General features: G+C 35.0%; 1 protein-coding gene across 2 annotated transcripts in view; it reads right to left on the reverse strand.

Moving 5' to 3' along the window:
* ugt8 (UDP glycosyltransferase 8) overlaps nucleotides 1-27,428 on the reverse strand; it is a 168,553-nt gene that overhangs the window by 6,650 nt on the left and 134,475 nt on the right. For both annotated transcript variants that reach the window (XM_073944236.1, NM_001044325.2), the window contains exons 2-5: nucleotides 18,365-19,191; nucleotides 13,637-13,779; nucleotides 6,825-6,901; nucleotides 1,955-2,174 (exon numbers count right to left, since the gene is read on the reverse strand). In XM_073944236.1, the coding sequence (XP_073800337.1) occupies nucleotides 1,955-2,174; nucleotides 6,825-6,901; nucleotides 13,637-13,779; nucleotides 18,365-19,189 (1,265 nt within the window). In that variant the 5' untranslated portion in view covers nucleotides 19,190-19,191. The remainder of the gene's footprint in view (nucleotides 1-1,954; nucleotides 2,175-6,824; nucleotides 6,902-13,636; nucleotides 13,780-18,364; nucleotides 19,192-27,428) is intronic.

Here is a 27,428-nt window from a genome sequence, read left to right on the forward strand (position 1 = left end):
GAAGCGCTGGTGATGAATTAGGTATCACACTGGATGAACCACGTTATGCCATGACCAAATTGAGGCTCGCACGATGTGTGCTAAGTCGCCATTTGGTGCCTTATGTTGCTTAGCAGCGTAACGTTATACAAAACAATGTAAAGGTCGCTTGACGTAAAGTAAATAAACCAGTAACGTTAGAGATGTGCCGTTGTTGCTAGCATCAGCATGTGCTACCGTCACAATAGATTTCTTTCGTAGTACACCAGAGACTTTGCTAGCAAGCAGTGTTGTGATCACGTGGGCTTTGAACGCTAGCTCTGGACGCTGCTGGATAGAATAGCTTCTGACTACTTCAGAATAGTATCAAAATATAGTTTTTTGGACTACAGTTTTTCTTGTTTGCTTTGATGCAGCCGTCAACTGAAACTCCACATTTTCAAAACAGTTAACACACAGGCCTAAACAGCGGCACTCATGGTCAAAATGAAACATTATGCTTGCAAAATGCACATACTGTGTCAAAACATTAAAAACATGCAACAAAAGCTAGTTTTACCTTCAAACAACACAACTTGCAAACAAGTATATGAACTCTTTCAATTATTCATTAGACAATGGACAACAAAAAACAAAATACAGATCTCAGTGTGAATTCTATTTGGGCTGTCAAATTGGCCTTTTTGCAAAGAATTGGATCAAGAATAAGAAATGCTTTGATCAAACTTATATTGAATTCATGACATTTTTCAAACTGTGGCTGAAAACTAAAATACCGTAAAAAAAATAAAAAAGAAAAAGAAAATTTAAAAAAGAAAAAAGTAGCAGAAAGAAGCAGAAAAAAGAAAAAAACTAATAAAATATTGTAAATATTAGAGAAAACACATGTAAACCAATATACAGTCAAATATATTGGGAGTATAGGAAATAGCCACTATTGACCTACTCCATCCATGCTGGCACAGAACAACACAGACCTTCTACCATTTTAATGTTTGCAGACTGATTGCTAAGTGAAGATTTGTGTGAAGGAGTGTCAATCCGGTGCTTCAGTGAATTCATACTGATCTTGGTGGTTTGTAATGGTTAGGAATGGATGGTTTCAGTTTGGTAACCATAACTAAAACAATGAAGTTTGGACTGCTTGAATGACATCCGTGTTAACTGTTTTGAAAAATGGTGCAGAAAATGTGTCAACCCAATGAGAAAGGGTTTACACATTTGCAAGACCGGTCTTCTGCTCTGCTGGGATAGTGATAATAAAAATGAAGTGGAACTTAGTTTCTTTAACCAGGTCAAAGCAAACAAGAAAAACTGTAATATCGGACGAATTTCCGATATCAATCGGGATCAGGACATCCCTAATATATATATATATATATATATATATATATATATATATAAGATAATTTGACTCCTTTTAATAATTGACGGTCATACTGATGGGAAACTAATGTCACCTTATTGTACGGGTTTAAAAACACTTTACCAATAGTTTACAGTTGGGGAATAGAAAATGGTCAATACATCTGAAAAAAATATGAAAGTGATAAATAATGACAAAACTTTCATTTTGGGCTTACTGTAATACAACTAAAAAGCCCTCTGTCTCTAAATCCTGCTTTTAGCTAATGTGTCTCTTTTGTTCTCATGGATTTGTTAAAACACCATTGATCTACAAATATTGACACCCTCGTGGGGTCTTCAACAGGTCTTGTTTATAATTAAACCCGAGTAACCCCAATTCCACAGTCATTAAAGATTAACCCGGCTCTGTGCATGTGTGTTTTGTAACCGGCATTTTACAGCAGCTGCAGCTAGCGTGTGTGTTTGTGTGTTTTGTGTGTGTGTGTGTGTGTGTGTGTGTGTGTGTGTGTGTGTGTGTGTGTGTGTGTGTGTGTGTGTGTGTGTGTGTGTGTGTGTGCGTGTGTGTGAGGAAACAGTGGATTCATTTTACAAATGCAATTTAATTTACCTTTTGTCTGTTATGACATTCACCATGGCAGTGTAAAGGTCTTCCTCGCTCATCCTCTTCCACTCCAGCATTATACCCATGCCTTTAGCTTGAACTCTTGTCATGGTGTCATAGTGATCTCCAAACAGCGGTACACCAACCACAGGCACACCGTGATACATGGCCTCATATATGCTGTTTAAGCCACCATGACTCAAGAAGGCCCGTGTGTTTGTTTGGCCTGTGGGTGAACAATAGTGACATTGTGAGAGAAAAAATAATAACAATTTATCACTAATACAATGAATCCCCGAACATTGACCCCGTTCTGCATAGTAACTAGTGTTTAACGGCTGTATTTTGAGTGAGATTGTGGTAACAGCAGAATTGCCCCGACTCTTTTATAACATGACAACTCTTCTAGTTATGATTTTTGCACACAATGATCACAAAATTCTATTATTAATAAATGTCCCATTTATAATAAACATAAAAGTTCCTCTTTACCATGATGACATGCAGATGATATGGTATTGTATGTAAATATTTGCTTTGGTTTTTCCTTAATTTTACAAATGACTTATCAAGCGATTATGGTTGCATTTGTCTATAGGTTTTGTTGGACTTCAGTAATTGATTCTACAGACCCTAATTTGCCCTTGGCTGGGCTTGAAAGTTACAGTATGTTGGCCATAATGGGATTGCATTTATCTTGCTGTTATCAATTTATACTTTAACAATAAAGGTATTAGAAAAGAATCAAAAGTTCAATACGGAGTACTCCAAGGCTCAGTGCTTGACCAATACTTTACACATTGTACATGCTACCCCTAGTTCTTTATTTCCTTTAGCCATGATCAAACAAACTGATTAACAAAACTCACAGAATGCTTTATCACAGACACATGAATAAGAGATGAAAACATAGCAGTGAGAAAAATGAGCTATCCCCCTTACAAAGTGAAGTTTATCTATAAACTAATTTTGAGAGGATCACATGCTTATGGTTGCAGCTGGCCCCGCATTATTCAATTTATGATTCACCAATCAGACAGTTCCTAAGCCACTATAAATACCCTCAGTTCCATATGACAGCCATCTTCATTTTGAAGAATCGCCCCTTCCATCTCTACTCCTCCTACTGTCCTAGATGGGTGGCACGGTGGCCCAGTGGTTAGCACTGTTGCCTCACAGCAAGAACATCTCTAGTCCTTACCAAGTCAGCCAACGTTTCTGTGCTGAGTTTACACATTCTCCCTGTACTCATGTGGGTTTCCCCTGGGTTCCCTGGTTTCCTCCCACCGTCCAAAAACATGCAACCTAAGTTAATTAACTAATCCAAATTGGCACATAGACATGCACCTAGTAAGTACAGTAGTTATCTCTTAATAGCAATCACTATCTGTTCATTAGCTACTACAGCAGGGGAGTTCTCGAGATCTACCTGAGCTCAAACTCCCCTCTCGCCTTGCAAACGGGAGGGAACCCCGAGCTCAAGGATCTTATGAGCTTAGGGCTCTCTCCCGGCATGGAGAGAATAAGCTTATAATCAATTATCAGCTAAGTGTCAACTCTTGAACATTGCAAAATGATATGTCTTCCATTAAAACAGTTATCAAAGATTTCACTCAGCACCATTTAATCAAGAAGCAAAACTAAATAATATAAAGACCAATTTTGTAATTTTGTTTATTTATTAATTAATTTATTTATTTATTCATTCATTTATTTTTTCATTTATTTATTTATGTATTTTAATTAAACATAAATCTTTAAGATAAAAATGTTGAAACAGTAAAATGTTTTAAGATCAGTTAGATTCATTGTTTATTATAATTATTATTATTATCTGTTATGACCAGCTGTAAATTTCAATGCAGGACACAGTACCCAGACCATGGTTTTTCACACTGTGTATAATGCTCTTGTTTTTTGCTATTTTTTAAAGGTGCAAGACATGAGTGGTGCGATTTGTTGCTATTTGCACCACGCATTGCACCAGGCGCATTGTTGGTACGTTGCTATTTTGAAGAACTGAAACAGATCAACTGAAAACTGGTTTAAAGTTACGTCCGAGCGTGTTACTTTTGCGCCTATGCAGGTCCAAAATGCTTACACATTGCTTAATACACACAGAATGTACAGCAATACACAAATATCTTTACATATGAAAATATATATATTATTTCCTACATAAATATAAAAACCACTGCCTCCATGCCTTCTCTTTTTTTCAGTTTATTTATAACAATTTGCATTCGTATAATGTTATTATAATTAGTAGTAGTATTATTTAGTACAGTAAATAGTAAAAGTAAAACAAAGAGAAAGTAATGAGAGCGAATGGAGAAGGCTTGTTCTTTATCCTCATGCTGCAAATTGTCTTTTTAACTCTTTTATTGCAACAAAAGACAAAACATACACCAGACACATCAGAAGTTTGGCACTAGATATAAATGACATATTTCTCACACAAATAAGTCAACAAGGCTTATCTGAACAGTAAAGAGTTTATTGACGTTTCAGAGTTGATACTTGTACTTCAGCTAATCAAGTACCCTCATATCTCTTTAAACATTCATTTAAAGACATTTAGGAAAATCTAAATGGACATTTGCATACTTTTTTGTACATTTGTCAGAGGTTTCTCAGAGAGAGGGTGGAGTAATGGCATTTACATGAAAAAAGATTTTATGCATAAAGCTGCATTCTGCTTTAATGCATTTCAACTTCAAGTTAAACTGCTGTTATTTATTGTGACAGTATTGAGCATTAGTCACTGTTGATCTTAGGTTCAGTTCAGACAAGTGGGTTGTTTTGCGTTCAAAAGCTGAAGAAATGACTTAAATCCATCTCTATTTTCTGACTTTGTGTATCTTTTTTTCATTGTATCATGTTCACTGATTGAATGAACAGATGAGCAGATTAAACGAACTGAAGACCAAAAGCACAGGAAGCTTTAACCGAGTCATCGGAGGACAGGAAGTATGTCGGACAGCAGAAAGACAATGAGAGAACAGAAAGGTCCTCTGTGACCTCAAGCCCATGGTGCACAATGAGAAAGAAACTCATTCACACAAACAAACACGCGCACAGGCTTTGTGTTCTCTGATACAACAGAGACATTATCCTAAGAGATGCAGAAAGGAGGACGAACTCTCTCTCCCTCATACACACAGCAAAAATATTTTCCTTCATCGTTTTTTTTAATAAAATAATTGACTTAAGCAAAACTACATGATATAAAAAGCCTATGTGTTGTATTAGTATTCATGTTTTTAGATAAAACCTTTATTGAAAGCTGGGAGAATATTTTTTTTATAATTTCCCAAGGCTATATGTTTTTATTTTAAAATCCTCAGTGTTCCTACAGACACATGATCCTCCAGAAATCATTTGATGCCCTGGAAACATTTATTAATTGTTATATTAAATTTAGACTATTAACTATTTTCTTGGGCGACGCGGTGGCGCAGTAGGTAGTGCTGTCACCTCACAGCAAGAAGGTCGCTGGTTCTCGGCTGGGTCAGTTGGTGTTTCTGTGTGGAGTTTGCATGTTCTCCCCACGCTCGCGTGGGTTTCCTCCAGGTGCTTCTGTTTCCCCCACAGTCCAAAGACATGGGGTACAGGTGAATTGGGTAAGCTAAATTGTCCACAGTATATGAGTGTGAATGAGAGTGTATGGATGATTCCCAGAGATGGGTTGCAGCTGGAAGCGCATCCGCTGCGTAAAAACATTAGCTAGTTAATATGGCAGTTCATTCTGCTGTAGCGACCCCAGATTAATAAAGGGACTAAGCCGAAAAGAAAATGAATGAATGAATAAATGAATGAATGAATGACCTATTTTGTTTTTTACAATTAACTGAAATAAAATATATATAAAAAAATGTAAATTAATTTCAGTGCAACTTAATTTTATTTTAAATAATGATATAAATTTTTTTTTGGTTTTAGTTAACTATAATAAACTGTTGTGAAAAAAAAGAATAATTTTTATTATTTTTGTCTCTTTTTTTCCATTAAACATTTGTATTGCTTCGGTGATATATTACCCAAACTTCTTCTCCAAGTGTGATACGCTTTACATACTAATGAAGCATTTTTGCAGAAATCCATACAGTGCACTGGAAAGATAAAGCGACATCGATATCTGAAAATAATTTGACTTATCACTTAGCTTACCTGTTGAAGCACAGATGTGCTGAAACTGAACCCAGAATATTTGTAGTTGAGAAGTCTTATGTTTTTTATGTTGTGCAGAGAATTTGGAGAAAAAGATCAAGTATGTTTAGTGCGGCTGCCGGAGGACTGCAGAATGATCGACAAGTGACAAATTACACCTTTAATATTAGTTTTGGATAAATACTGGAGTCAGGGAAAATGCAATGTGGTTGCGAACCTTCTGAATGTCATTTTTGCATTGCATTGGTGTAACGCCACCCCCAGAGCTCTGTGTATCGAATTATTCATTTGTTTCTAATAAATGACTAATATTAATGACATTGAAGAAATCCTTCTCCTGACCTTTTTTTTTTTAACATTATTATATATTATATAACATTATATATTTTTTCATATTCCTTTCGGCTAAATCCCTTTATTAATCAGGGGTCGTCACAGTGAAATGAACCGGCAAATTATCCAGCATATGTTTTACGCAGTGGATGCCCTTCCAGCCGCAGCCCAACATGGGGAAACACCCATAACCTCTTGCATTCACACACATACACTATGGCAAATTTAGCTTATTTAATTCACCTGTACCGCATGTCTTTAGACTGTGGGGGAAACTGGAGCACCTGGAGGAAACTCACGCGAACACGGCCAACAAAACATAATTTAAATAAAAATTCTATCGATCTGTAAAAGTGATAGAATGAATACTTACCCAGCAAGTCGTTCTGTGGCATCCAGTCCACTAGTTTAGTATTGTTGCCAAGATTTGATGGAGGAACTCCAGAGAACCTGCAGAGAGATTAAACAAAGTAAGATACAGATGTCTCATTCTAGAAAATATTCAAAAACAGTAAAAAGCTTATCATCTAGAGCTAAGATGACAATCATTTATCAAAAATATTATCATAAATACACCATGACTGCAGGGAAATGAGGTATGCTGGAAAGAAAAAAAAAACACATTAAGAGACTAAATTGTGTGACAGAGACAGAGGCCAAATATTTTGCATGTATAGATCAGATTAAAAACTATGCCTACATTCAGAAAAAAAAAAATGCAAATGATGAAAGAGATTCAACCAGTGTCATTGCAGAACAACATGGATTTCTTCAGAGCTTGTAAGCGTTTTATATTTCTTGGTTTGTTTGTTTGTTTGTTATTTTATTTTTTTTCGTAATACTTAAATATTATTGTTAACAAATAAAGATTTAATAAATTGTTCTTTTAAGTTAGGCATTGAATGCAACATGAAACTGCATTTGCAACCCATTTGACTATGTAAAGAGATGGATTTTCAAATGAAACAGAATATTCAAAGATAAAACACAACAAAGGATGAGACCTGGGTAAGAAAATCCAAGTGAAAACTACTGGCAAAATTCTAGAAAGGCTGCTTTACCAGTAAAAGCTTTTGTGAATTACTACGGCAAGTATTTAGCGGTAGCAGAAAAGGGAGTAATAACAAATTTAGAGCATTTTTTTCTTAAGAATTCCTTTTTTTATATATATAGCCCATATGACTATATAGGATTTTTTCAGTAAATCAATGTAAAATGTATGACTCTCACTATTCAAAAATTTCTAATACTATTCTGTTTTAAACCTTGAAATACAGGTAATTTGTGACGTGTAAGTTTGCATAATCATTTAATAGGATCATTCAGTTAACGAGAAGCTTAAATTAGATGTCTCATAATATTAGACTCAAAACATCTGCCAATAAATATATAGAATTTTTGCTTTTATTTGCTTATAAAATCCATACCAGACAAACTTTATCTGTGAGAGCAACAAAATAATGATCAATCAAAATACTAAATTAGCTTTTTATGAAAGAATTTGTCTTTAACAAATGACTTAGGCTACTGTTAGGGATGCAACTATTAACCACGCTTTAATTCATCACGGTTATATAAACGTAAAGGCTTCTCAACGCCGCGATTCTGCACGGAACAAAACTGCTGCAACTAAACAAAGTTATGCCAACTGTGTATTAGTTTAAAGTTCCAAGATTGAGGCTATTAACCACACACTGAATTAACTCTGGCTGAGGTTATTAACTAAGGGCCGATCACATATCGCATCGATGCATGCAGCTTGAGTGTGCATGGTTGAAAGAATGCCGCGAGCAAACCTCGAGTCATGTGACAATAACTGACGATCAGTTTTTATATTTTATATGGAATATGCACATTTCTACACAACAAACAAAAAAATGTTGTAATATAGTTGATCAAAAGTGCCTTTCAGACAGAGCTTCAGCAGCCTTTGACTACATTTGTTTTCTTTAATAGGGGAAACACTTAGCTAATATGTAGCTTGGATTTACATTAGACAAATACAAATTTTTTTTATTCTTAATTTTATTTATTTATTTAATTATTTTATTTTATTTTTGTTCTGTCATTTATTTTTAGTGTAAAACTATTACTTATATTTAAAATCCCACCCTAAAAAATATTATTTTTAGGTCCAAAGATAAATGGACAATTGTTTGTTTTTTATTATTATTTTGTGCTGTATTGACTGATTACTGAGCAGCAATAAATAACACTTTAAATCTTAAGAATTTTTCACATTAACTAGTAGTGCTTTGAAATTAATAAATGCATAATAATCTTGATATCCATGAAACCGTGATTATTTCCCAGACTATACTTGCAGAACCAAAATCTATAGTTGTTGCATCCCTACTTACTGTAAAACATTTTTTTCAACAATTCAGCAAACAAAAATAGAGCAGCACGATCATCTAACACTGATAGTATATATTGAGAAATTTTTTTAAAATCTAATGAAATCCATTTTAATTTCATGTTGGCCTTTCAAAATCAATACTTCAGAGCTTTGCCAGTAAGTGTCAAACCTAATGACAAACATTCTACAGTTACTAAGAAACCTGGCAGTAGTCAGTGACTTTAATTACCATCACTGTAATGTATGCACAGTGGGAGAGAGAATGAGTTGAAACCATATGTTCATGACTATATGTGTAACAACATTGGTGTATTTTTATAGATTACTGAAGTGTGTGTCAGTCTATCTGTACAGATTTTTTTATCTGGTACTGTGTGCATGTTCCCTGGGCATTTCAACTTCCCAACTGTGTCCTCATTAGTAAAGTCTTACCAAGGGACATTTGGCATGAACGCAAGAAAGCAATTGAGATTATATGGCATGACTACAGGAGTCATGACAATATTACTGCCTATGACAACTAAAAGAGCTGCTTTCTATAAGCATGCAGCTTTACTTAGGAAGATATAAAGAGGAAACAACCATATTTTAATTTCTTTTTTAATGTACAGTTTACATGCATTTATGCTGGACATACAGTTGAAGTCAGAATTATTAACCCCCTTTAATTTTTTTTCTTTTTTAATATTTCCCACATTGTGTTTAACAGAGCAAGGAAATTTGCATAGTAAGTCTGATAATATTTTTTCCTCTGGAGAAAGTCTTATTTGTTTTATTTTGGCTATAATAAGAACAGTCTTTAATCTTTTAAACACCATTTTACTGTTAAAATTATTAGTTATCCTATTTAAGCTAGTTAAGCCTTTAAATGTCACTAGAAGTGTCTGGAAAAAAATTGAGTAAACTATTATTTACTGTCATCATGGCAAAGATAAAATAAATCAGTTATTGGAAATTAGTTATTAAAACTATTATGTTTAGAAATGTTTTGAACAAATCTTCTCTCTGTTAAACAGAAATTGGGGAAAAAAATAAACAGGGCGGCTAATAATTCAAGGGGGCTAATAATTCTGACTTCAACTGTATATTCTTAAATCTGTTAAACTTAGTTATTTATGAATTAAGTTTCAGATCTGCTTAACTTTATTTCTTCCATGACAGAAAACTTGTACTATGTAGTCTGTATTGTACTAGCTACTCTAGGACTGAGCATTTCAGAAAAGATAAAAAACTTCAACTTATATCTTACTCAAATAAGGCCATCGGTGAATTCAGATTTCCCTATTGTAAGTCAATCCTATTTTTATATTCTATATTTTAACATCTTACATTAATATTTGTTTTTATATTTGTGTATATTTTTATATATGTAGATATAGATATTTAGATTATTATATAATTTCTTATATCTTTTATATTTTTACTCTTCCTATTCAGAATTGAATGAAAACACAGTAAAATTCTTAGACTTCTCATCATATTTTAGAATTATAAGGGTCTAAATTTAGTTACTGACATATTCTTGTTAAATGACAACTTATTTACATAACGGGATGTTTTTTTTTATAAGTTGTTTAAATTTTAAGACTTTTTATTTAAAAAAACAAATGGTACACACATGCTGTTTGCTATGAAAGGCAAAAATTTTAAAGCTCTGTAGAACCTTATAAATCCAAGGTGATGTTCTGTCTATGTGTTAAACAGAAATTGTCAAATAGGTTAATGACATGAGCACAAAGTAAATAATAATAGTAGTAATAGTAAATAATAAACAGTATTTTCAGAAAAAAAAACTAAAGGGATAATTAATTCTTTTTATATAATTGATAGTAGTTTCACCAACTATCAGTAAACCATTTCAGAGAACATGTATAAGTGAGAAAGATTGAACTTTTTCAGGCAAAAATTCAACAAATCAAAATACAAATTGATGTTCAGAATAATCAGAGGCTGTTTCTCAATGTACATTCTTCAGAAATCTTGCATCCTCATGTTCACATGTAACGTCATCATCAATTGCCTAAGTTCAGTTCCAAAAATCAAGACCGCAAGAACGGAGGGTGCATGAAAGTTCCTGGATGTGTTCTTGGTATCGATGATGCATCGATGCAGACTTGAGCTCCAAACTCATTCTAGAAGTCCCAGAAGTCATTGCGACTGAAGGTGGGAAGCCACTCCATTGATATATTGTGTGCTTTGAGTCATTGTCCTGCTGGAAGATGAACTGTCAACCCAGTCTGAGACCAAGAGCATTCTGAAGCAGGTTTTCATTCAGGATGTCTCTGTACATTGCTGCATTCATCTTTCCCTCTATCCTGACTAGTCATCCAGTTCTTGCTGCTGAAAAACATCCCCACAGCATGATGCTGCCACCACCATGCTTCACTGTAGGGATTGTTTTAGCCTGGTGATGAGTGGAGCCTGGTTTTCTCCAAACATAACGCCTGGCACTTACTCTAAAGAGTTTATTTTAGTCTCATCAGAGCAGAGGATTTTGTTTCTTATAGTCTTAGAGTCCTTCAGATGTCTTTTGGCAAATTCCAGGTAGGGAGTGCCTTCCATCTGGCCACTCTACCATACAGGCCTGATTGGTAAATTGCAGCACAGATGGTTGTCCTTCTGTAAGGTTCTTCTCTCTCCACAGAAGAATGCTGAAGCTCAGACAGAGTGACCATCGGGTTATTGATCATCTCCCTGACTAAGGCCCTTCTCCCCCCATTACTCAGCTTAGATGGCCGGCCATCTCTAGAAAGAGTCCTGGTGGTTCCAAACATCTTCCACTTACCGATGATGGAGGCCACTGTGCTCATTGGAAATTTCAGAGCAGCAGAAATTTTTCTGTAACCTTCCCCAGCCTTGTGCAATGAGACATTCCTGTCTCAGAGGTCTACAGACAATTCCTTTGTCTTCATGCTTGGTTTGTGCTTTAACATGCACTGTCAACCCTGGAACCTTATATAGACAGGCGTATGCCTTTTTAAATCATGTCTAATCAACTGAATTTATCACAGGTGAACTCCAATTAAGCTGCTAAAACATCTCAAGAATGATCAGTGGAAACAGAATGCACCCAAGCTCAATTTAGAGCTTCACGGCAAAGACTGTGAATACAAAAAATCAATTTCAAAAAATCTTTTTTCACATTGTCATTGTGGGGTTTTGTGTGTAGAATTTTGAGGAAATAAATTAGATTAATTCATTTTGGAATAAGGCTGTAACATTACAAATCTGTGGAAAAGGTGAAGCGCTTTGAATACTTTCCGGATGCACTGTATAACTTATTTACCTAAGGAGTTTCCTTAAATGAGACTGTGAAAGTAAACATTACCATGAAAATCTTAATAAAGGCATAAACACATTAATGTGTTTATTTGCTGAAATTCATATTAAAATGTTTTATTCGTATTGTGGAAAGTATATTTGTAAAGTCTTTATGGAGAGTATATATTGTGAAAAGGGGAAAAACAATAAATTGTTGTATGAATGATGCAAGGTTTAAATAATTTTAGGTTAAACATGCGTGAAAGTCACGTGACCATCAGGAAGAACGCAGAATCTCATTTCTCACAGGATGCGTTCTTCCGAGGTGACTTGGTAAGACCACTGTTTACAAGAACACAAGTCCATTTTCTGCGTTCTTGGAATTAAAAAACAGCCTATATCTATTTTGGAGCCTAAATTTAGAAAATTGTTACTACTTCTGTCTAGAAAGAATTGACCACTTTATTTATATTGTGCTTGTATAAAGAAACTTGTAATACATTTCAAAGAAGCATGTAATCCATTTCACAGTTCAATTGTCTGAACTTTAAAGTACTAATAACAAAGCAGAGTGCTCTGTATTCTTAGTATATTACAAGCGTTTATATTCTGGTAGATACATGTTGTCAGAACCCTAGACTCTGTTTTTAGTTTGGTTTCTTTCCTTTTGTGCTTCTTGTCCCAGTTCCTCAGCAGTGTTTATTGTATTGATTTGAATGGGGTGTGTAGTCCTTTGTTCCTTTTCCCATTTGTATTAGTGGTTCTTATGTTTACCTGTGTTTTTATCTCTGCCACCTTTTTCAGTTTGATTTGTCTGTGTATTTAAGTGTTTGTGTTTCTTTAGTGCATTGTGCGGTCTTGTCATTCCCCACATCTGATGTCCCGCTGTTTGCCTCCAAGTTTGTGTACCCTGGGATTTTATTATTAAAGCTGTACATATTTACTCCATCGTTTCCTTGTTTTTTTGTGGCACGTCACCAGGTTTCAGTACTACTAAATGCTACTAAATAGTACTATTATTAAAAGTACAATTAAATCTGTTTCTAGCCTTACCTGACCTCAATGGCAGTGTTTTGTAATAAAACATGAACACTATAGGTATAGAATAAGTAATATATATATACAAAATTGTATGAGTAAAACAATCCTAATATAAAGAGGGACCCATGGCTCTTGAAGTGTCTACCATCTCAAAGGATGCAGTATACTTCCTCCCTGAACAATTAAAATATGTATTGAGTTTTATTGTTAATAGTGTCTCCACACAGATTTATCACATGATCGAACACTCCTAGTATAGTGTATAAAGTGTATCTATACATGATGTATGGAAATGCTATAGTTCAAGACAAATTAGTGTCATTTTGCATTTAGAAACCACTGGAAAGTCTAGCAAACGATCAGATAATTTAGAATGAATGGCTTTTAAGCCACCTGCCACAACAGGCCAGTTGCCATTGGATACTCTGTGATAGAAAAAACCATAATGGACTGAGACGCAGGTGATTTGATCTGCTGGAAAAATGGATCAGTGATCACATGAGAGAACGAATGAATGGCAGTACCTCCAGATGACTCTCTGGGGCAGACGGCTCAAGGCTCCAGCGAGTTTCTGAGCAATGTCATCTGACAAATACTTCACTCCTGCACCAAATGAGACCACCACGAAACCATCTTCATCTGTGTCCTTCACCCAGGTTTCAAACTCCTGTAAACACAGATCAATTACAGCGCAGTCTGACTATCAATGAAACAATTTATAGGATTGTATGGTTCATGGTGGATGAAGTAGCATCTGAATTATTATTTTTTTACTCAGCTTGAAAAAAAAAGGGAAGAATAAAGTAGAAGCATTATCATTCAGTATTTTTTATGACCATATATGTACAAAGAACTTCGAACAGAACAGGAAGTTTGTTACAGACACATTACTAAACGCCTGTTTTATAAACTTGTGTTCTTGTAAACATACAACAAAATGGCTGAAATGCAACATATTATACATGTTCACTAGCAATTTCTAACCTAGTTTGTCCAAGGCTTCAAGGTACAACTTTTGACTTTTCAATACCACACAAGTGACAATCTTTTTATAACAGGTGTAGTCACAGCTCATGCTTTACCTTTGTCATAAATACACAGTATGTTTAAAAATCCCTCAACCAGAAAAAAACATGATGAAGTTCTGAAAACCTGTTTACCTATTATGAAGCCACAAAGATTTTTTTAAACCACAGCCATTTTTTAACTCTGACAATGGAGATGCCAGTGACAAAAAAGATGATGGACAAATGTGACCGACACAAAACCAGTCACACAGGTACATTTTTGCTAATATGCAAGCCAGAAATACATGCAATAGGTCAAAAGGCTAGATTTTTCTTTTATCCCAAAAGTCACTATAACATTAAGATCATGTTATGTGCAAATATTTTGTAAATGTCTAACAACAAAACTATCAATTCTCAAATTTTGATTAATAATATAATGTAGATTTTTTTTAACCCTCAGATTTCAGATAAAAAAATAATTATATCTTGGCCAAATATTTTCCTATCATAACTAACCATAAATTGATGGAACACTTATTTATTTAGCTTTCATGTGATGCATAAATCTTTATTTAAAAAAGTGACACATATGAATAGTTTTGTGGTCCATGGTCACAAATGTCAGTCTTTTCTAGACCAGGTGTGTCAAACATGTTTAGATCTCTTTGCATTAGGGTTTTTTTATCCAGATTTTTTTTCTTTAATGATCCTTGATCTATTCTCAAAAGTTGTAAAAACATAAATGTAAAAATGTAAAGCTGAAATAAGATTTATACATAAAAAGCCAATAACTTGTTCGATCAAAAGAAAAGCACATACTTTCTAAGAGAACCTAAATTCCTAATACTGTATAGTATGTGTTGTTGACATTTCCTACTGTACACATACAAAATATTAACCACTGCACATTGCTCTTGGCTATAATTAGTATTAAAAACATATTAAACTTTAGTCAGCCACCTAGAGCAGGACATTAACACAGTTAAATCTTAAATAAGCCACTGTATTGCTTATTTTAATCTACATCATTTCAAAAATGAACTGGACACCTCTTAGACAATCTTCCCCAAAAATGTTAACATTTCAAAAAGATAATTCTGTGAGAGCAAGTCAGTGCAACTGTGAGTTTATGTACAGTAAATATGATATCATCGAAATTAATGTATCTACTGTACTTCTTTTAAAAAGTTGCCAAGTTTCTGAACATTTTTCCTCAGTTTCAGACACAGAGGCCCAGAGAGCTAAAGTGAAGGTTCATATTGTTAGAGTTTCACTTTTGTTTAATATATTAAAATTGTGCATACATTTCAAGAAAATGGAATTGGAAAATAATAGATAAGTAATGTAATTGAAGCATTATAAACACCTGTAAGAACATTTACAATAGTTCTCAAAACAAGCGAATTATGCCAAGTAAAAAGCTCATACCACTGTATCGGAATTGTTAGCACAAAAAGCACTAGCCTTTTGAGTTAGCCTTTTGTGATAGCAGTTAGCATAGCCTTTGAAAGAGTAGGTTTTTGTATAAGAACTGCTTTCTCGCTGTCTGGGGGAGTCCAGCTGCAGCTGAACAGCGTGCATTGGCCTGGCACTGACTGTCCGCCCCACACACTGGTCTCAGTGTCCTTCATACACACCCGACAATGGGCACATTTACAAATACACACTCACACACTATTCACTGACAAACACGCTATTGCATTATAGTTCCGCAGCATACAATGAAGCCATTTGGGTGGTTGGTATTCCAAAAGTGCAAGCTTAGGTTTAGAACCCCCACTCCTATTCAATGGCCAACTCTGCGCAATCACCCGCATTGATAAGAATGGCCTTTATGAACATGCTGTTGGCAAAATCAAGACGTTATGGGGTAAAATGAAACACAGTGACATAAATAAATCAAACAATTTGAAATGGTATTGCCGATTACATATTGCACATTTTTACCACAGTCCAGCCTACTGAATATTAAGTAGAAGGCGGACCAAGTTCATGTGTTACAGAGAGTGGGTTCTGGTATTTTGGAGGTTGTCAATTGGTTTTAGAGCAGAGATATTCATAGGTCTTGAAATTAAAATGAGGTTTTTGCGTCAGTCGATTCACTTAATGACGTACATTTTGTGCCATTCAAGAACTGAAGCTTCAAAAGCTTTGACTGAAAGAACAAGTGAACTTTGTAACAGAAATTGTTATTGTGATCCAAACAGTGGAGCGTGCAGCAGACAAACACAAGTTTCTGATCCAAATGCACAACGGTTTTCTATTCAAAATGTGTAGTTAGACCATGGCAGGGCAATGACCATTGCATAAAATGTAATAAGCATAATAAGATATCCAATATTGACCTATTCTGTAAAAAAGTTAATAAATAAATAAAAATGGGTCAATGGAACTGGCATTGTTTACACTGCTGTGACTGAATGTTAAAGCAAGCACTGACGTAGTCAGTGATTTTTAACATTGTATAATAATGGCACTGGGGTGTTGATTACACTGCACAGAGAGTCCTTTGGTCAGGTTTTAGGAATACACTGAACTTCTATATGACTCAAAAAAACACAGATATCAAGAATCAGCCTTCAAATTTCAACAATTGTGACAAATTTTCTTCGATGTCATAGATGAGTGTTGTATGATTCTCCCAGCATTGACTGCAGCATAAAGCATGTCACCATTGTTGAGATTCATATGCAGAATACTGATGTGTTTAAAACCTGACCGGTGCTAGGCATGGGATGATAACCGGTTTCAAGGTTTACCATGGTTTAGAAAAGTCAAGGTTTTAAAACCGCCAACGTTTTCTGTTATACACTCTTAGAAATAAAGGTACAAGAGCTGTCACTGGGACAGTAACTTTTTAAAATGGTACATATTTATACCTATAGAGTCCTTAGTCGTACCTCAAAGGTATATATCAATACCCAAATGCACCTAAAATGTACCTTTGAGGTACCAATATGGGCTCTTTAGGTAAAAATACTGTATGTACCTTTTGAAAAGGTACTGTTCCAGTGACAGCCCTTGTACTTTTATTTCTGAGAATGTACCATTCCTAAGGTACATGTAAGATTTTTCTACATGTTTTTCACAACTATTTTATTTAGTTTTTTAGGGCAACAGTATCTTCAGCAGAAAAGGAACTTCTACAACAAAAGCTACTAGTCCAAAATATTTTGAATGTTTCTTAAAATAAAACATTTTGTGTTCAATGGGGTGTGGGGAGTGTTGTTTTTTTTTTTTTTTTTTTTTGCCTAGACATTTAAAAATAACTTATTTTGGAGTAGTAATCACAATATTGTGATACAGTGAAATTTTTATCCAAGGTTATCATGCTGTCAAAATCTTTTACCGACCCATGCCTAACCAGTGCACTGCTGGGTCTCAATATTCTTTAAAAGTTCAGTAAAATCAACACAACATTATCATCATAATTCAACATGTTTTACACAGCGGATGCCCTTCCAGCCGCAACCCATCTCTGGGAAACCCATCCATACACACTCTTTCACACACATACACTACGGACAATTTGGCCAACCCAATTCAACTGTACCGCATGTCTTTGGACTGCGAGGGAAACCGGAGCACGCGGAGGAAACCCATGCGAACATAGGGAGAAAATTCAAACTCCACACAGAAATGCCAACTGACCCAGCCGAGGCAACAATCAAGTTATTCTCAAAAATGTATTGATTCAGCTCATGTTAAATAAGTAGTAGTAGTAGTAAATAAGTAGATTTTTTGAGTGTACACAGATTTCGAGATCATTTGAAACACTGTTACTAAAATACAGCAGTACCTCTACTGTGAATACAGTAGGTGTATTTTTTAAAGGGGTTGTAAACCATCATTTTTTTAAAGCCCTGATAATGTTTATGAGCTGTGTTTATTATGTCTATTCTTCTAAAAAAACACATTATTTACCTTTATTCTACACCACTGTTAAAGTTTCCCTTAATGGCAGTGTGAAGCCGTATGAAGCCTATTCATGTCCATTTTTGTCTGGAAGTATCATGCCAAGAGGAAGGGTTTATGTACATTTTAGGATTGTGGTCTTATAAAGTCAGAAAAAAAGCTTGCTGTAGACCCTATCAGCTGTTTGTGTTCTGCCTTTTAAAGTGGATTCTGTAATAGAAAATATCACCCTTTGCATTGAGCTTTACCAACATTTTACCATCCTAAAATGAAAAAGGAAAGGACCCCTTTAAAAAATTTTCAAATATAATAGCAGTGGTTTCTTACCTGTGGTAATGGGCTGGGAGGTTTAGTGAGGATGCCCCCTACATAGACAACATGTGGCAAAGTTGGTCGTGGGAACTCCAGTGCCATGTCAGTACACAGCATCCAGAGTCGACTGTTCTGAACCAGATCGTGCATGGAGACAGATGGCTGGATGTTGTACTTCCTCATAATGCGATCATATTTAGGTAGAACCAGGAACTGGACACCAAACCTGGAAACTAGGTACACCGCTGTGTTAGCTACCCGTTGAAACAACGACATATGGTCCGTTAGTAGAGAGTTAAATTCCGGGACATAAGATAGGGGAGCTGGTGCCCCAACTTCAGCAGGGTACCACAGTCCTGTGCTAAATACTGCATACTGGACACCCAAAATGTGAGCTATGACAAATCCACACATCTCATTGGGATCGACGAGCAACAGGTCAAAATGTTCACGTTTTAGCTGCTCCATGACAGAAGTACTTCCTACAACCGCATCGCAGTTTTGAGAATAATGGTCCAAGATGTCAAAAAGCTCCAGTGCTGTGAGACGCCCTGAGAAGATGTTGCGAACTTTTGATTGGAGGAAGTCATCAGCTGAAGTGCTGTTAAAAATCCCAGGGTATCGCTGGAGACGATAATGGTTGGAAGGTGGGATCTCACGGCCCTCTGAAACCAGAAAGACGGTGTCATGGCCCTCGGCATGGAGAGCCGAAGCCAGAGTCTTAAAGATATATAGATGGCTCTCAAACATGATTGGAGGAACTACCACAATCTTGGCTGCCCAGGATAAACTTGTCGCTAAACACCACAGCAATGTGGCAAGCACAAAAAAAGCCTTCATGACTGCAGAAAGAGAGAAAAAAGCAATTAGAGACAGTTTTAGTCAAATATTAACCCTTGTACTGTGCAGCTGCATAAATCAATACTTTGTGTTGCACATCTAAACGTCACTGATAGCCCAATATTATCAGTGTTAAGGAACTCTATTCCTAATCTTTAAGCCTTGTAGTATTTTTTGTTTGCCTTTTATTTTAGTTTTTAGCACAACTTCAGAATTGCCCTGAGTAATACTTCTCAATTTATCAACATATGACACATATTTAGAAAGGTTGTGTGATTTTGAAGAAAAATGGGTTATGTTCTAGCAAGCTAAATAATGGGACATTCATTATGCATTACAATATTTTAAAAAAATATATCCATAACCAACATGTTTTACATCTTTTTCAGGGTCAATAAAAAAATCACTGCAATTTCTGAAAGTGAAGAGACATGTTTTACTGTTGCATTAAACAAATCTGACATGTTATCAATGTAAACAAACAAAAATAAACAAAAACACTTGAGTGCAGTTTTTTCTTTGTTGTCTTATTGTTTTCTTAACATGGCTTGCTTGGTCATGTTTCAGCATCCCTACTAAAATTGTTACGGTTTTTGGACAAGAAAATAATCATGTCCACTGTGCTTGTTTCAGAGATGTGCACTGACATCTACAATCCCTGATGTGCAGGAGAGTCTTACGGAGGGTTTGCTAGTTATCGATATGTATAATCACATTTGTGATTTTCCATATTTTTGATTTATTTTGCAGCCCGACTATTAAGTACAGTTTTCAAAGCTGAAGCGCTAAAAAGTTATCAGCTGTTATAGTTTATTATAAGCTGAGTTTCCATCATAACATTAGCAAATTTTTTTCAGAATTTGCAAAAAAAAGTTAAAAATCGGCAATGTAAATTAGGTGCGTTTTCGCCTGCTCAACGACTATAGTGTTGGTAACCTACACAACGAACACAGTCAAGTGGGTGTAATGTTTGTTACATCAAAGTTTATTCAGTAAATGTATTTTCACATTTTTTGCTGTTGTTTTATTTTATTTGTTAATTTTATGAGCTCTGACACTGCAACTTTGTCTTTGAATAGTTATAGCAGATCAAATTTTCATTTCATTTTACTTCGGCTTAGTCCCTTTATTCATCAGGGGTCACCACAGTGGAATGAACCACCAAATTAAACAGCATATGTTTTACACAGCGGATGCCCTTCCAGGTGCGACCCAGTACTGGAAAAACCCCAAACACTCTCACATTCACACACATACACTCTATGGACAACTTAGCCTACCCAATTTACCTATAGCGCATATCTTTGGCCTGAGAGGGAAATCGGAGCACCTCAAGGAAATCGATGCAAAAAAAGGAAGAACATGCAAGCTCCACACCTGCCTTAGCCGAGGCTCAAACCAGGGACCTTCTTGGTGTGAGGTGACTGCTAACCACTAAGATATAAGGTCACCCAGAACAAATTTTTAAAATCTAAATGAATAATCTCAGCTGTAAGTTACAGAGCATACAAATATAAAGGATTGGCATTTACAACCACCGACTGATTCAACCCGCATGACAAGACACACACTATGTACTCTTTGTGTGTGAGAAAATATGCGTCATGACTGTTGAACTTGTGGGCCTATATGACAGGAGGATTTTTATAATGAGCAAAGTTCATTTCACACTGTGCAAACATTCACTTTACAAACTTTAGGCACATTTCACACCATACCCAGATGTAATTTGCCAAAATCTGATCTCTGAGATCTTAAAAGAGATGGTGTTTCCCCACACTCTTTTTATTTTAAATAAAATAAGTACATGAAGTAACATTTCCATAATTTCATCTACATACAAGAGATGTATGTATGACCATTCAAATGTTTGGGGTCAGTAAATTTATTTTTTGGACAGACACACATAGACACATTCAATTGATCAAAAGTGATAATAACATAAATAAGGACTTTGCTGTCAAAAAAAAACTATTTTAAATTAACACTGTTGTTTCAAACGTTCTAATCAATGTTAAAAATATCACACAACTTTGATAATAACAAGAAATGTAGTGTGCACCATATAAACAGTAATTTCAAAATTTTTATTGTTTACACAAAAACTTTTTTTCAAATTTTGCAATGATGACATATGAAAATCATTGAAATAAATGTTTGAAATAAATAAATTTTAACACTTGTAGGTCATAAGACTATAACTAAAATACATATTTTGGGAAATTGCCCAAATGAAATGATTCCCAATGTTGCTTAAATGCAATATTGCAAACGAAATCACTGCACATACTTTGCTCAGCATAATTGAGTACACCCCATTTAGAAAATGAATATTTTATATATTGTCAGTTAATATAGGCAATGTATTTTGGGGCATTTAAACAAAACTTATTTATTTAACAGATATATTTATTAAAACAACATTTTAGTCACCAAACATATTTAGAAATTGAAAGATAATACAATTCAATTCAAGCAAAATAATGGAGGGGAGGGGGCTAATAATTCTGACTGTAACTGTATATGCACAGATATAATGTAAAATTATAAAAAATATGAATTTAAAAGATAGATATGTGAGTGGTGTACTTATATATGCTGAGCACTGTATACTTTAATTGTTTGATTATTGCGATATAGTGGCCTCACAGCAAGAAGGTCGCTGGGTCGCTGGTTCGAGCCTCGGCTCAGTTGGCGTTTCTGTGTGGAGTTTGCATGTTCTCCATGTGTTCAGGTGGGTTTCCTCCGGGTGCTCCGGTTTCCCCCACAGTCCAAAGACATGCGGTACAGGCGAATTGTCCGTAGTGTATGAGTGTGTGTGTGGATGTTTACTAGAGATGGGTTGCGGCTGGTAAAAAACTTGCTGAATAAGTTGGCGGTTCATTCCGCTGTGGCGACCCCAGGTTAATAAAGGGACTAAGCTGACACGAAAATGAATGAATGAATGAATATTTGATTATTCAGATAAGGTGTTTCTTTTACCTGTCAGAGTCGGCAAAATACAATAAATCAATAACTATTAAACCAATGACCAATTTGCTACTGGTTCCCACAGAGGCAATTTCTGCATGCCTTAGCAGCTCCAGCCTTTAATAACATTTTTTCAAAAATCCCCAAGGCTTTGATGCTCTCGTCTGTTGTTTTAAGCCTCTCTTTAGTCTCACACCTTAATTAACCTGCAGCAGGTGAAGCATGAATCTGGAGATTCAATAAACGGGTGCACACCACTGTGTGAGTGAGGGAAAAGACAAAGATGCTCAAAAAACTAAATCAAGAGGTCATATCAAAAGGATAATGCAAAAGTGCCATTTTGTTATGTTCAGAAATTATGAAGTCTCCACATTGACTCTAAGGCAAACGGGAGCTTGTGTGATCTAATAATAGGAGTCCATTCAAACAATTGTATCTTCATTTGGGCATTCATCCAAATGAGGTCGGCCATATTTTCTTTCCCTCAGATATAGCTAAAACAACAATGATGCAAATCCTCTCACAGACTAAATGAATGTCCCAGTCAGTAAAAAGTAAAGCTAAACATGCTGTTATTTTCTTATGTCACTGATCCTTAATTATTATGTTGAAACAAATCCCCTACCCCAACACACTAGGTGGGATTCAGACACAGCATAGCTTTGAGGTTATGCAAACATGGAGATTTAAGAAGGCATGTTTTGCGAGCCGTGTAAGCCAGCTGTTAGGATAAATTTCCCATTTCTCCTGCTTTTAAATGATGGCTGTTGTTTCTAACGTGACCCTGCCGCCATTCGGCTCTCTCGGTTTCAGGTGGGCTATCACTATTACAACTTTTTTATACCAGACTGTTGACGGTTGGCATGGAAACCCTGCCTGAGTCAAGCTGTACCTTAGCAACGTCATAGCTTGTGTTACTAATGGATGGTTCAGGTTTCCTGCCCATCAGAAAGGAGAATCATTCGCTATTAAACACATGGAAAACGTTGAGATGAACGATAAAACCAACAAAGTGGTTGAAGTGTGATGCAGGTCTCATTTTATATTCAGAGACTTTCACTGCTATGGAACTACACACAAAATAAAACTGTTAAATGTCCATGTTGTATTTCAAAATGTATTTGCTGCTATTGAAGTGGGATGGGTGGAATGGGTGTAGAGTCAACAAGGTGCTTACGATTTAATTCAAAAAATGATATACAGCCACTAAAATCTGGATTTAATTTTATTATTGTAAGTGTAACACAGAATCCACTAAAATACATTTTAAGTGTAACACAGAATCCACTAAAATACCAGTTAATAGTTTGTAATTAATGTTATGATTATTATATTATAAGGTTTGCGATCTACCTGTTAAGAAATTTTAACATTATTTTCGCAAAGGAAAATGAAAAAATTATCAAAGTACACTTCAGTTTGTTGGCGTACTTAAAGTCCCCAAAAAATCCAAACTAATCATATGATTTTGTTAGCTCACATTGCTAGTTGTGTGGTGAATAATCTATCCTTGCATGTCATAATAAAAATAGATAAATTGTTTGCCCTTCTAATCTTAGTTTAAAATCTGAACATGCACTTCCTGTTTATTTTTCAGTTAATTTATCAGATGATTTTGCGGTAATGGGAGTGGCCAAAGAGCTTGGAATTACCAAGAGGCGACACTCAATTGAATGTTCCATTGCAACAGCAGCGCCCAGCAACAGCCCCACAATTCCACCATATTGGAGTGAAAGAGATCGGCTGTCCATTGGATCTTATTGCTATCGTGATGGTTTTCTATTTGTTTATTTAAAAAAATGCATTAAAGCTGAGATACAACCTGAAAGACGACAATACAACACTAAATATCACTATCATCAGCACATTTAATAGTTTATTTTACAGACTTATTGTTTATATACTAACTATGTTCATTTTCTCGGAACTGTTACTTTTAGATACTCTAAATTACTTTAATAGTTTACGTACTAGCATAATATAAATTAATACTGACATGTTAGATCCAATTTACATGACTTTCAAAATGGGATGTTGATAACAGACTGACAGTCTTATTTGTTTTATTTCGACTAAAATAAAAGCAGTTTTGAATTTTTTAAACACCATTTTAAGGACCAAATAATTAGCCCCTTTAAGCAATTTTTTTTTCAACTGTCTACAGAACAAACCATCGTTTTACAATAACTTGCCTAATAACCCTATTCTGCCTAGTTAAACAAATTAACCTAGTTTTTCCTTTAAATGTCACGTTAAGCTGTATAGAAGTGTCTTAAAAATATCTAGTAAAATATTATGTACTGTCATCATGGCAAAGATAAAATAAATCAGTTATTAGAAATGTGTTATTAAAACTATAATGTTTAGAAATGTGTTGAAAAAATCTGCTCTCTGTTAAACATAAATTGGGGAAAAAATAAACAGGGGGGCTAATAATTCACAGGGGCTAATAATTCTGACTTCAATTGAATATATATATATATATATATATATATATATATATATATATATATATATATATATATATATATATATATATATATATATATATATATATATATGAGCAATATCACACGAGTATCAGAGCGATAGGGCTGTACATCAGCACTGGTGGGAGGTGTGCTTAGCGCCCCACCAGTGCTGATATACAGCCATATCCCACTGCTACGAGTATAATATAAATGAATACTGACAAAATGGGATGTTGATAACAGACTGACAGTACACTTTTGTTGGGGATAAAATAAAAAGGGGGGCTAATAATAATATACCGCACTGCTAGAAGTCTGATATTGCGTTTATACAACAGTTCGACAGCACAATCGTGTATATAAAAAAGAAAATCAAACATGGAGAGTCTAAAACCCTTCTGTATTAGGACTACTTTCTTTCGCCATTCATTCACATCTGCAGCTGATGTCAGAACAGCAGAAGCCGTTACTAGTTCATCAAAGTCACTTTAGAGCTAGTGTTTGAATGATTCTATATATCATAAAATCTAAATTAATGATAAAACAGCTGATTTTGCTCACATTTTAAGATTATAAGGCTGAACGTGACTTGAAATGCCATCCGCCTACAGATATCTTCCTTCAGTCTATTACAGTCTACAATATTTTCCTGTTGCCATCGGTATTGTGACGGGTGCCAGGTGTCCCAGCATTTACCCGGAGACTTTAAGGAATCGCTCTTCCTATTGGCCTTTATGCGTTTCTCCCAAGTGCTGTCGACTACATAAATGCCAGTGAACGACAATGAGTAGAAAAAATAAAAATAAAAAGACACTAAAACATTCAGCGCAAAATAAAATATTACATTGTATGTAATGTATTTTGTGTAATGTAATGTATGTATTATGTGTAATGGAAGCTTCTTATTCGCAGCTTCTTATTGACGCTATCTGGTCCACCTTAAAAACTGCGACCCTTCTGTTTTTCAGCTTCTTATTCACGCTCAAGAAAACACGCAGTTTTAATCTCCTAAGCAAGGGTTTATTATGCGATCCTGGCGCCATCTTGTGGATAAACAAGGTCAACCGTCTTTGACTAATAGACACCAATGCGCTGTCTCTCAGAAATGATAAATATTTTAAAATAGGCACTATCCTTATAAATAAACTGCACAGTTACAATCTAAACAACTACAAACAACTACATTCTTGACTAAAATAGCCTCAAAAACACATTATGTTGCCTTACAGCAGGAATATTTGTCAAAATTTAGAGAGTCCACTGCTTGTATGTGGGCGGAGTAATACAAAAGGTTAAAAGGCCGTTGTGTGCTGTTACTGGCAAAAAAAATCTCACGGCTATCAGCCAATCAGACTAAAGAACCAGACAGAACTGTTGTATGTGTATATGTATATATATATATATATATATATATATATATATATATATATATATATATATATATATATATATATATATATATATATATATATATACATATATATATATATATACATAACAGCACCCGTACAGCCTCTTTACTTTTTGTGTATTACTCCGCCCACATACAGCCCAGCAAAAGGCAGACAATAATGGCACTGGTGGGAGCACTAAGGCACTCAGCCTGCGGCCTCGTGCCAACGCACGCCTCCCACCAGTGCCGATATACAGCCACATCGCACTGCTACTTGTGTGATATTGCTGATATATATATAATTTTTTTTTTTTAACTAATAAGGGTTCATTTGAAGAATGGAAAAGATAGATGCTGCAAAATGAAGCCAACTTGTTCATTCCATGCCAAGAGGTCTTGGTGCTGTCATTAAAAAACACGGTGGACACAGAAACTAAATAAAGTAGTTTTTGATGTAGGGTATACTCAGTTTTGCATCACCCTAATTTAAGTAAAACAAAAAAAAATTTAATTTATTTTGTCAACCTTACTTTCTTGTCATAAGTTAAAAGTTGATATAAAATAAAAGTTGATATTATATTAAACTTCTAAATGTCTTGTCAACATTTTAGAAATGGTTTTCTTTTCATTGAGATATTGTTTAAAATGTTGCTTTTCAATGCTTTTTAATTAATATTTCATATTTTAACTAATATTTAACACAATATTTTAATTCATTCTTTCAAACGTTAGTTATCTGCGCTGTCCTTGACTGGACTCAAACTCTAGTCTTGCTTTGCTATGCCTCCCAAGTCACAAGTGTCATACCTGTTAAGCTAACTAGTTATGCCAGAAAAGCCATACATATAGAGGTAAGTGGTCAGAGGTACCTCCCCATATTGTTTGTTTTACACACAAAAATGCAGCCTTTATGTACCCTGGGGCACATATTTCTTGATTCTCAAAAATCTTGCCCTGGGCACATATTCCTAATGAGCCTGTGTTGCTTTATGTATACAGTACACTAAAGTACATGTTTTCATGTCAATATATAGTAATTGATTTGTGACTAAATGCTGCATTAGTGAAAGAACAGCTGTCTCAACTGGCTGAGAGGAGGCTAACATTAGCCTTAACTCAAGCTGTTAAAATGTGTTGAAGTTTATACTAATTCATACTGAAACATACCGGTACAAAAGTTTCAGTCCTGTGGACACATTAGGCATGTGCCAGATAAAAATATCACAGTTTTATGGTATTGGGGTTACTGCTCTAAAATATATTCTTTTTTAAATATCTGGGTAAAAAAAACTAAAAGGTTTTTCCGTTTTAAACATTTAAAATATTTTGGAGCAGTAAACATGTCAGGTTAAATAATTCAAATAAATCATTGACTTCTGCTGTTTTCTTTAATTTCAAAAACACT

This window comes from Danio rerio, chromosome 1 (assembly GCF_049306965.1).
Source record: "Danio rerio strain Tuebingen ecotype United States chromosome 1, GRCz12tu, whole genome shotgun sequence".
NCBI classification, from domain to species: Eukaryota; Metazoa; Chordata; class Actinopteri; order Cypriniformes; family Danionidae; genus Danio; species Danio rerio.